Genomic DNA, 11,146 nt, shown 5'->3' with positions numbered 1-11,146 from the left:
TCCATATCATCAGAGCAGACGTAAATGAACAAGATGGCAAATTAGCAAGACCCACGCCAAACTAGTTTTGGATGATAAAGCTGGCTTCTTTAGTAATGTTGTTGTACATCAAAAAAAAAAATTAACCATAAAACCTTCTATGAAGAAAGGATCAAACTTCCATTATTGGCAAATTAGCCTGTAGTACTGGATATTTTTTATGGATAATTCCTTCCATTTGGCAATTGATATCTGCTCTCAGAGTTCCAAAAGTTCAAAATTTTTCTACCATAAAAATGTAAATGACAGAGAGTTTGATGTACCAATGCGAAATCACAAAATTTTGCTACTCTTACCTATTCGAGATAAAAACAATAGAATTTCTGGGTTCAGGGCTGTCACAAGTCACAACTGTAACTGGAAAGTTATAGACATATAAACACTGACCTGTCTACAATTTAACACTCATCTGCAAAGGTAACAAAGGATTTCAAGCAGAAAGATGAGCAAAACCAATAATAATCACCCAAGTGTGGTCTAGTAGACCTATAACGAAATAGTACTTGCAAGCTTACAAAACTGAACATGAGTCTTGTAAACTAAGTTTCTCAAACCTGGTAATTAGAACACTACCTAAGCTATCTTTATTTACCACATATGCGAAATGCTGAAGAATCTTTTGTTTTTTACTACAGAGGTAGTGGTCCATTTTTTTGTAGTTACCACATATACCAAACTAATTGGAACACTACCTATATGTAGTTACTACATATTCTGCAATACCACATATATCAAACATAAGATTTTTATTAAATATTAGTAAAAAGAATATGGTCGGGACTCGGGAGAGAGATATATGGATAGTGCAAAAGTCAAAGCGGAATAACTATAAGTAAATAACGAAGGGAGTAATATACTAAGATAATTCAAAAATACATGAAAAGATCGAATACTTTCCCTTCCTGATTAGATGAACTTTCAGTGATGCACCAATTTTCCTTCTAAAAAATTCAAATTCAGAAAACAAATAAGCATTTGGGTAAAAATGATAACGGAATATTGTGGAAAAAGAATTACAATCTGTTTGAAAAATATAAACATCAATCAACATGAAGATGGTAATTTATTTCTCTAGAACTGATATAGAACTACAGATCAACTGTAGAAATACCTGCATGTAGTGTTAAATATTCATTTCGACTTAATAACAAATTCTATTAGCTCGCGTATATCTAGAATAGCTTGCGTGCGGGTAGGAGTCTATAGGATTCAGCCGCGATGTTTGATGCCTAACTCCTCAAATAGAATGCTAACTTGAATACTTGAAGCAGATGACAATAGGCAACCCAGTAATGATAAAGTATCAACGCTAGTTGCAATTTCCAATCATCTTAGAAGAACTTCCTAAGAAGATCCCTAGATGAATCACTCAAGTTACAGACGACAATAGGCCAACCAGTAAAGAGAAAGTGTTAGCATCGCCTTTTAATCCCTTGCTAACCATAAGATCACAATAATACGATGCATTTGTCAAGTCATTTTTGAGAATATATCCTCTAATGATTGTATTATAGGTTAATTCATCAGGAGAGCAACCATCATTCTCCATTTTCCTCAACAGTTGATTAGCTTCATCCATAAGGCCTTTCTTGCACAAGCCTTTCATCAAAATTGTGTATATTTTAACATTAGGTTCTAGCCTTCTCAATACAAGATCCGAGAAAATTTTTGCTGCATCTTCAAGTTTCCCAGCCTCACACAAGCTGTCCATCAGGATACCATATATGACAACAGTAGGCTTAACACCATTATTCTCCATTTCTTCAAGTAATGCCACTGCCTCATCAAGTAAAGCATTTTTGCATAAGCTATCAAGCAATGAACCATATGTGACAACATTAGGAATAATTCCATGACCTTGCATATCCTTGAACATCTGGCGTGCAAGGGAAAGTCTATTGGCTTTGCACAATGCATCAATGAGAGTGGTATAGGTAATAACATTAGGTGTCATCCCTTTCTGAAGTATTTCTTGGAATGAGTTGAGGGCCTTGTCCATGTTTCTAGCCTTGCAATATCCATTAACGATAGTGCCAAAACTTACAAGATCAGGCTCACAACCATTCTTGGCCATCAAATCAAGTAGTTTTTCCGCATCCTCCATCTGACCACGCAAACAATAACCATCAAGTAAAGCACTGTAAGTTATGACATTTGGAATCTCACCTCTCTCAATCATGTAGTCTATAATAGCTTGTGCTTCATCAACATTCCCGTCTTTGCAAAACATGTCAACCAGCATGCTGAAGGTGATAACACTTGGTGCTATGTTACACACCAACATCTGAGCTAGCATATCTTTAGCCTCGACCTTGAAGCCGGAGTTGTAAAGACCTCTAATCAAGGAGGTATAAGTGACAACATTAGGTATAATGCCCTCACTTTCATGGCAGTGAAAGGTCGAGGGCCTCTCAACAGCCTATCCTTACAAAGACTATCAATAATGGTGCTATATATAACAAGGTTGGTTTGCAACAACCAGAATGCATCCTCTTAAGCAAGTGAAGGGCTGCAGCATTGTCACCAATCTGACAAAGGCCTTTGAACATAGCACCATAGGTAACAATATCGGGTTGGAAACCTAGCTTAACAATTTGATCGAGCAATTGAAGAGCTTGAGGAAGCTTATCACAGTGGATAAAGCCATTGATTAAGATGTTAAAGATAACACAATCACATCAAAGGGGTAACCAAGCTTAAGTCTTTTGGCGAGAAGAGAGAAGCCGAAATCAACACGGCCCAAATGGCAGTAACAATTAGTGAGAATACCCAATGTATGCATATCGGGTGGAATACCTGACAATTCAAGGTCCCTGAGGAGAGAGATGATGGTGGAGTGAGGTTGAAGGTGTTTCAATTTGGAAATGGCAGTGAAGAGCTGATTGAAATAGATAACAGAAGGAAGAGGGCGCAAAGAGAGCATTTGATGGAAGAGAGAAAGGGGGAAATTGAGATTTGAAAACCCTAATTTGCAGTGTTCTCTAACTGATTGAAGAAATAACCTATGATCTTGAATAACAGCATCAGTTACAATGGAGTAATTGCATGAATGAAAATAAAAAGATAAAGAAGGAAAAGGAGTAATACCAGTAGTACCACCATGAAAGAAGGCAGCAAAAGCTTTAGGAGTAAGCTTCATCGTAGTGGTGTTAGTTATGAATGCTACAAAAATTTTACGAGTTCTTTCTAATAGAAGTATATGAGTGTTGACAGGTAGGATACATTTTTATTACCATTAGATTAATTAGTATTAGTATATACATTTGTAGTTAATTATCTAAAAAGAAAAATATTATTTTGTTTTTAAATAATTTTTTTGCGCAAAAACAAATATAAGATCATAGATTTGATAAATACATGTGTACTTTAAATAAGAGGTTATGAATTCGAGTCTTAATACACGAGGAGTACATATGACATGTTTTTCCCTTCATATGGTTATTGGTGAGGAGTCAGACCATTAATTTCAATCCAAAATTGAGATACGAATCTTTTTTGTAATTGATTTTTTGCACTCTTTTTTTAAAAAAATAAAATTCAAGAGAATTTGGTGTCAATTTGATGTGTTAGATATAGTTTCACGTCCCACATACTCACAGTAAAGGCGATGTTTTTTCGTCCTGGAGATCAAGAAACATTTAGTTCTTTCCTTGTTTATGTTAAAAAGATGAACCTTTTTTTTTTACTTCTACCATTTTTATTATTGACTTTGAGTTTTGCCACTTTTTGGAATTTTTTTGAATTTTATCACCATTTACGTTTGAGATTTGCCAATTTTACCATAAGATAACAAATTTTATCCATATTTTATCCATATTTCCGTCTAAGTGGGCCCCATTAAAAGGTTTTTTTTATTTTTAATTTTTTTTTTGAAAAGAAAATAGTGCATTAATTAATCAAGGGACAGAGTGTCCATGAGTACATATGGTGAGACAGTGCTGGGACAATGATTAATCCAACATTACTCGTTACCAAAAGGCACTATTTTTGCGAGGTGGTGGGCAGCATAATTCCCACCCAAAAAAAAGGGGTTTTTTTATAATATCACTTTTTCACCTTTTGTTCTTCGATTTCCTAATTACAAATTTAATAATCGCTCAAATTTGAGGCATAAATCCTAATTCTATAAATAAAAATCAAATTTAGGTAAGGAATCTCTTGTATGGGCTAAACTTTCTCTATTAGCAATAATCCAAACAAAAAAAATCTACTAAACAGAGAGCAAAACGACTTAAATGGATCTGATAGTATGGACCGGGAAAAAGGGAGAAATGATATATTTGATGTTACACGTATGGACAAGATTTCACACGCCCCACTACCTTCTTCGATATTGGTACCTATTATTCTCGCTCTGAAATATTTTCTCTTTCTGAACCTATTATTCTCTCTCCATACCAACTTTTCATCTTCTCCGACCAAAAACTTATGTTTTCGAACTACGATGAGAATGAGAAACAGTTAACCTTTTTTGGATAGCAAGGATTTGCACAAATTCATTGGGTTGTTTTTTGATATCAAGAACTAAAATTCAAGCATATCTGATATTCTTTGTATATTATGCCTTTGATTGTTCTTCAGATTATGTTCAATTTGATGTTTATGCATTAAAATCAATTTTAAGGATTTGATATTTGATTTTGCTATTTTATGCCTTTAAATCGATTTTTAGGGTTTATAATTGGATTTAGAACAATTTTTGTAGATTGCCTGAGTAATGTTGTCTGAAATAGGATTTTTAATTTGTTGGAACAACAAATTTATTAGCACTAATGAATAAGCGTTCTAGTTTGTGACCAAATTGTGTGAATATTACAAACTTTTTATGGCCTTTTAGCATGAATATACTTCATGATTATACAATATATTAAAACCCCCCCAAAAAAAAAAAAAAGACAAATGTTTATAGTGGCATATTAGCACAAGTAGCACTCAGATTCAGTAAGATCCACATCAATGCCAGTAGTAAAAATGACCCTCTTTTCTCGATCTATGTCAACATTGCAGAAAAAGCTTTTACAGGGTCTTGTAGAGAACAACACGATATTGCATACAACGCGCTTATTAGCCACCTTTTTTTTTTTTTTTGAAGATGCAACATATTAGTATTTTAATCCACCCACCAAAAAAGCAAATGTTACAAGAAAAACTGACGTAATATGTCACCCTAGTACCCAAATCACATAAAAGCCATTCACTCATCCCTCATCCCTCATCCCTCATCCCTCATCCCTCATCACTCATCACTCATCACTCATCACTTAGCTAAGTTGACTTCTAAAGTGATTTGGGGTAATATCTATGAAATTGGGATGACGAAGCCCATTAGATACATAAACTTCCATTGGCATACAAGATTTACAAAAGCTTTCATACTACATACCAATTACCAACTCATTGGCTAAAAACCAAACATTGAAATTTGAGAATCCAGGTTCAGAAATATTACTACACCTCAAACCTCCATCTTTTAAAAGCTATATTTCTATCCTCGCTTGCACAAATGGCCTACCATAAACTGACTTGAGAATATCTGATTTAGGAAGTTAGAAAACAAACATTACCATAAAAGCATAGGGAGTTTCAGCGACAAAACATCAGATGCTTTGAGAACAGGTGTCCCAAAGCTCTCTATACTCAAGTTGTAGCCATGGATCATATAGAAAACCTCGCAAGCGCTCTTCCATAGAAAGAATATAGCAAATGACATCTACAACATGCCCTTTCTTGTTCTTCTTTGCCAGGACACAGGACATCTCCAGTATCTACTTTAAAAACATCTGGAACAGATTACAGAACTACGAGACACTACATGAACAACCTCTTCCATTCTGACTCCGTATTTACATCTTGTATAGTAGGAAAACTAGATTTTGCTGACCTCTTCAAGATAAACTTCAACTTTCTCCTTGGTCTTAGGGATATCTACAATTACTTTACCGGAGGGTAGAAGGATTTCATCAACAACTCTAACAACTGAAAAAGCTGGCTGAACAAAGCTGTAGCTCTTCATATAACCATCTCTAGATTGCCCTTGAAAAACGTCCTCTTTAGCTTTTAAAATATAACTACCTTTTCTCGCAAAAAAGAACCTTTTTTCTTCCTGTTCAGAAGCTGTATTGGACACAGGTCTATAAGATTTTTGAATCAGACGATTCTCTTGTAAGACTTCACCAGATCCTTCAGCGCTTGTAAGATGTTCCGCCTCTGCACAGAGTTTGGCAGTATCTGAACCAAATAAGTCACCAGATTAAGAAAATCAGAGTCTAAATGACCAGAATATCCTGAGATGATGAAATCTTTTTTGTTTTGTTTCCATCATGTACTACATCCTTCAACCTACAATTATCATAGACCCTATATCACTTTTTGGTGGATACAAGTCAGTCATGGAGTCCAATGTCGAAATATTGCACTTAAGATTGAACAATACAGAACAATAAATTATCGCAATAGAAGAATAACCACACCAAGGTCATCTTGGTGGTAACAACATAAAGCATCGGCATCAGAGGAATCTGACCACAGAATTCAGTAACATATCAATATGAGTATGTTTCAGGCAAAGATCTCTCTTCCCCTCCTATCTCTCTCAGTAGAAACAGTGGGACAACATGAAGCAAAGACACATAATGTAACAAATAAATATGAGCATAAATGTCCACCAGATGGACAAAGACACAATGGAATCATTTTCACATGGGACAATAAACTTCAAGTCTTTAGACAAATGCACTTCATACAGAAAAGCTTTGAACCTGTTCCCAATACAACCGTCCAAAAATCTATAAGAGAGAACTGGGATTTTAACTGGTAAACAATTGCCATATACCCTGTTGATTTAATCCAAGACATCTCAAAAAGTGAGAAGGTCCACTCCACCTGCTTGTTTTTCAAACTCCACAGGAACCAAGGTGGCTTGTTTTCCCTACAAGGTATTATAGGTCACATGAGTTGGAGTTACACCTATCTGAAGCATTTGATACAATAGCTTAACTGCTTTTCTTGTGTTGCCTTTCTGGCAAAGAGCACCTATCCTTATGTTATATGTCACAGTATCAGCTTGGAGCCCAACAACCTTCATTTCTTTTCATATATCACCAGCTGCCTGAAAATCGTCATTTTTATAAAAGCCCCCAATCAAGCAATTATATGTTGAGACATCTGGGGAAATGTTTCTATAAAACATTAACTTCTGCAATGCAACAGCTTCATCCATCATGCCAGCCTTGCAATGAGCATCAATCAAAGTATTGAAAGTTATAACACTAGGAATTAAACCATTTTTGTCAGCATCTTCTAGCAGCTCTGTAGCTTCTTTGACCAATCCCTTATTAAAGTAGCCGTTGATGAGCATATTATATGTCATAATATTCAGGTTCAAACCTAGAAGAGACATGTCATTCTTAAACTCTAAAGCTTCGTCAATTTTCCCATCATAACAAAACCCCCTGATCAGTAGGTTATATAAGTAATAAGACCAGGCTTCCATCCATGGCTATGCATCTCTTTATAAACCTTCAAAGCAGCCAGCAAGTTTTGATCCTTACAGAACCCATCAATAAGAGTACTGTAGGTAATCTCATCCGGACTAATGTTCATTGACATCATTTCTTTCAAAAGAGCATCCACTTTATCCATCTTTCCAACCCTCGCCCCCTTGCAACACCCATCAATAAGAGTATTATACGTGACAAATGATGGAGATAAACCCCATAATTTAATATCCTCCAAAAGATCACTCGCCCGTTGCAACTGACCAACTTTACAAAACCCATTAATTACCATGTTAAACGTTACAAGATTAGGATGTACTCTCCTCCTAATCATCTCCTTATACACATGTTCCATAATCTTTATCTTCCCTTCATCAACCAAAGCACTTAACAACAGATTACACAACAAAAGTGATAGCCTGAACCCATATTGCCAAGCTCGCCCAACCGCTTCAACTGCCAAACCAACCTTCAAACTCATCACATATGTCTGAATCAGCGTATCAACCAGCATCGAATCAACCCCAGCAGAGTCATCAAACCTCGACAGAGCATGAAAAATCTCAGAATTCGAGTACTTCCCATTCCTCACAAACACATTCAACAACTTCCTAATTTCTCCATATAATTTCTCACTAGCTAACAAATAAAAAAGCTTAATATACACCACAATGTCATGCGACAAACCATATGTTCCCTCCAACCATTTAAAATACTGAATAATCACGCGTAGATTAGACTTAGAATCAAACAATTGTTGCAAAATTTTATTAGGGTTCGTTTCTTTCAAAATTTCTCTCAATTATTTCCAATGCTGTTTAGCTATGATCTCAGAAATCGCTGAAATTGGACTAGATGTTTCTGGGATTTCACTAATTTGGGTTGAATTTGAAGTACTAAACAAATTAACAAATTTATTAAGATATATGATGGAATAAACAGGGGTATTATAGTGGTGATTGGAGAAACAACTGACGATCTTGAATAAAAACATGAGTTGCAATAGAGTAATAATTGCGTGAATGAAAATGAAATCGAAAAGCAGAAGAGAAAGGGGAAAGAAGAAAAGAAGAAGAAGAGAGACAGCAAGGAAGAAAGCTAGTACCAATTAATGGACGCCTCAGTTGTGAGGGGAAATGATGCTTGGCAAATTAACAGTTGTCATGGCAGTGGAGTTGGGTTTAGCTTTTACAGGGGACGAAGAAATGTAACACTTTATGATAATAAAACTAAATAAAACTTAGTCTAGTGGTTAAGACTTTAGTATATGTACGTGAGGTATTGGGATCAAATCCTATACTATGCAATTTCTAAATTTTTTTATTGTACATGGATTACATAAATTAAAACTCCCTAGGGAGAGCGGCACGTGGCACATAGACTTTTTTCGCACGCCTTTTAATATATTTGTATAGATATGAAGGTAACTTTTTTACGAGAGAAAGAATTGAAGGGTTTTGATAAAAAAAACATATAGTTTGCGGAAACATATCAAAATCGGAACTGCACATATTAATTCATAAACCTATTATACACATTAATATAGCTTTGTAGCGCGCCTCCAATTAGCAGATTCGATCAGGTTACTTTCTTGAGAACCTTACTTGAAGTCCCTCTAATGGCTAGCACACCACACGATCGAACCGCGACACAAGGACAACTTAGATCTTGGAGCAGGAAGAGCAAAGTATATCTCTTAGACTCTTACTCTCACGTATTTTATGTCTCACTTTTGTGGAATATATTTTGGAGTCAAAAAGCCAATATCACGTAACTTCTTTTCAGCATTATATGATTGCTTATATTATATAATGCAATCCCCTTAATTAGAGTAGCTTATTGTTAGGAAAAATCCTAACAAGAAACTAACTCCACATAATGGGGATATGCATGTTGTGCATAATGTTGCCGTTTGACTCAGCTAGAAAATTCAAAGCTTTCTTTGGTATTTTATTCAACCTTAGTCCAAATATATTCATGGTAAAAATAATAATTTTAAAACTAAAAGCAAAACAAAAACAAATTTGACTTTTTTCTCCTCTCTCTCAATGTTTGCTTGAGCAATACGCCAAGTAAACGTTGACGCCATGGCAAGGGGGTGGGCGAAGAAAAGCGCTCAAAAGAAAAAGACGGGGCCGTCATCGTCGCCGGTAAAGAAAACCAAATCTGTAGATGAGGTAACTGGTGTAGAAGCAATCAAAGTACCTAGTGCCATTAAGGAATATGAAGAACTGGAGAAGGAGGTTGAAAGGAATACATTGGCGTCATCAATAGAAGCCCCTGAGAATGTGGTTCAAAAGGCGAATGAGAATGTGGTGTTGACAGAATGGTTGAATGTAATGAAGAGTGCTGAGAAACCAGCAAGTGTGGCGAGGCTTTCTTGGGCTCAAAGAGTGGAGGATGCTGAAAAATCAACTCAGGTGAATGCTCAGGTAAATGATTCTCACATTGTAACTATAGACTCTGACGATATTCAGGATGAAGTTGAATATTGGACGTCGCGCGGTAGTCTGTTATGTATTAGGGGCCAATCCTCCAATGGCAGTGATGGAAGGGTATTTCAAACGTATATGGGGTAAAATGGGGATTGATAAGATAGCAGCATTGGGTAAGGGTGTCTTTATAGTTCGATTTAATAAGCTTGAAGATAGTTTGCAGGTTGTCAATGAAGGACACCATTTTTTTGATCAAAAACCCTTGATTACGAAGTTATGGGATCCAGATATGGATGTTGACAAAAATATGGTTAAAATGGTGCCAATATGGGTGAAATTTCCTGGGTTGCCATTTAAATATTGGGGTGAAAAAAGTTTGTTCAAGATAGTGGGTCAAATGGGGAAGGTGATAAGAATGGATGATGCAACTAAGGCTAGAGACAGGCTTATCTATGCAAGAGTAATGGTGGAAGTGAGTGTGCAGAACAAGCTACCTGAAGTCATTCAGTTCTGTAATGAACATGGTAGGGTTGTTGATCAAAAGGTCGAATATGAATGGAAACCTGTCTAGTGTGGTAAATGTTCAGGGTTTGGCCATGATACTGATAATTGTAGGAAAAATGAAGGGAAGAAGATCTGGGTCAAAAAGACTGTTGTTGATCAGGATGGATTCACATTGGTGCAAAATCAGAAGGCTGCAACTGTAGCTTCTACTAGTGAAATCCCTGTTCATAATACCTTCATGGTATTAGATGAACAAGGAGTTGAAGGGATGGAAGAACAGGTGACAGAGGATAATGCTGTAATCAATATAGAAGAAGGCCAGAATGAAGTAACTGTAGGCAGGGAGGGAAGAGAAGGTGGTATGCCTGGAAAGCTCATGGAAGTTGATGAACATGGGAGAATGAAGCAGAGGGTGACTCCCTCTACACCTAATGGATAATATTTTATCATGGAATGTGAGAGGTTTAAACAACAACAAGCAAATTGAGGTCAGAAATTTCATCTGCACTCATAATGTCAAGTTGTTTGGCCTCCTTGAAACAAGGGTGAAAGCCCTTAATCTTGGTGAAGTTTATAACAAGGTATGTGCTGGCTGGTGTTTTAGTCATAATCTATCATGTCATAAGAATGGTCAGATCTTAATTGGGTGGTGTCCTAACTCATTTACTGTGG

General features: G+C 36.1%; 2 protein-coding genes across 2 annotated transcripts; both read right to left on the bottom strand.

Moving 5' to 3' along the window:
• Positions 1-1,010: 1,010 nt before the first annotated feature.
• On the bottom strand, positions 1,011-7,438 carry LOC109134778 (putative pentatricopeptide repeat-containing protein At1g12700, mitochondrial). The gene is given in 8 exon segments (XM_057394135.1): positions 1,011-2,421; positions 2,424-2,504; positions 2,507-2,720; positions 2,723-3,255; positions 5,708-5,804; positions 5,921-6,267; positions 6,783-6,872; positions 7,132-7,438. Coding segments are annotated over 8 exon segments (2,682 nt in total). The 3' UTR covers positions 1,011-1,408.
• Positions 7,439-7,485: 47 nt separating this feature from the next.
• On the bottom strand, positions 7,486-8,739 carry LOC130591290 (pentatricopeptide repeat-containing protein At1g09820-like). The gene has a single exon (XM_057394365.1). The coding sequence runs from the start codon at positions 8,047-8,049 to the stop codon at positions 7,495-7,497; it is 555 nt and encodes a 184-aa protein (XP_057250348.1). The 5' UTR covers positions 8,050-8,739; the 3' UTR covers positions 7,486-7,494.
• Between the last annotated feature and the right edge of the window lie 2,407 nt (positions 8,740-11,146).

The sequence above is a fragment of the Beta vulgaris genome, chromosome 4 (genome assembly GCF_026745355.1).
Source record: "Beta vulgaris subsp. vulgaris cultivar EL10 chromosome 4, EL10.2, whole genome shotgun sequence".
Lineage (NCBI taxonomy): Eukaryota > Viridiplantae > Streptophyta > Magnoliopsida > Caryophyllales > Amaranthaceae > Beta > Beta vulgaris.
Note: the sequence above shows the minus strand (reverse complement) of the source record. Positions and strands in the feature narration are given on the sequence as shown.

Coding starts and splice junctions, on each gene's coding strand:
- LOC130591290 (XM_057394365.1), bottom strand. CDS start 8,049: ATGCTGGTTGATACGCTGATTCAGACATATGTGATGAGTTTGAAGGTT.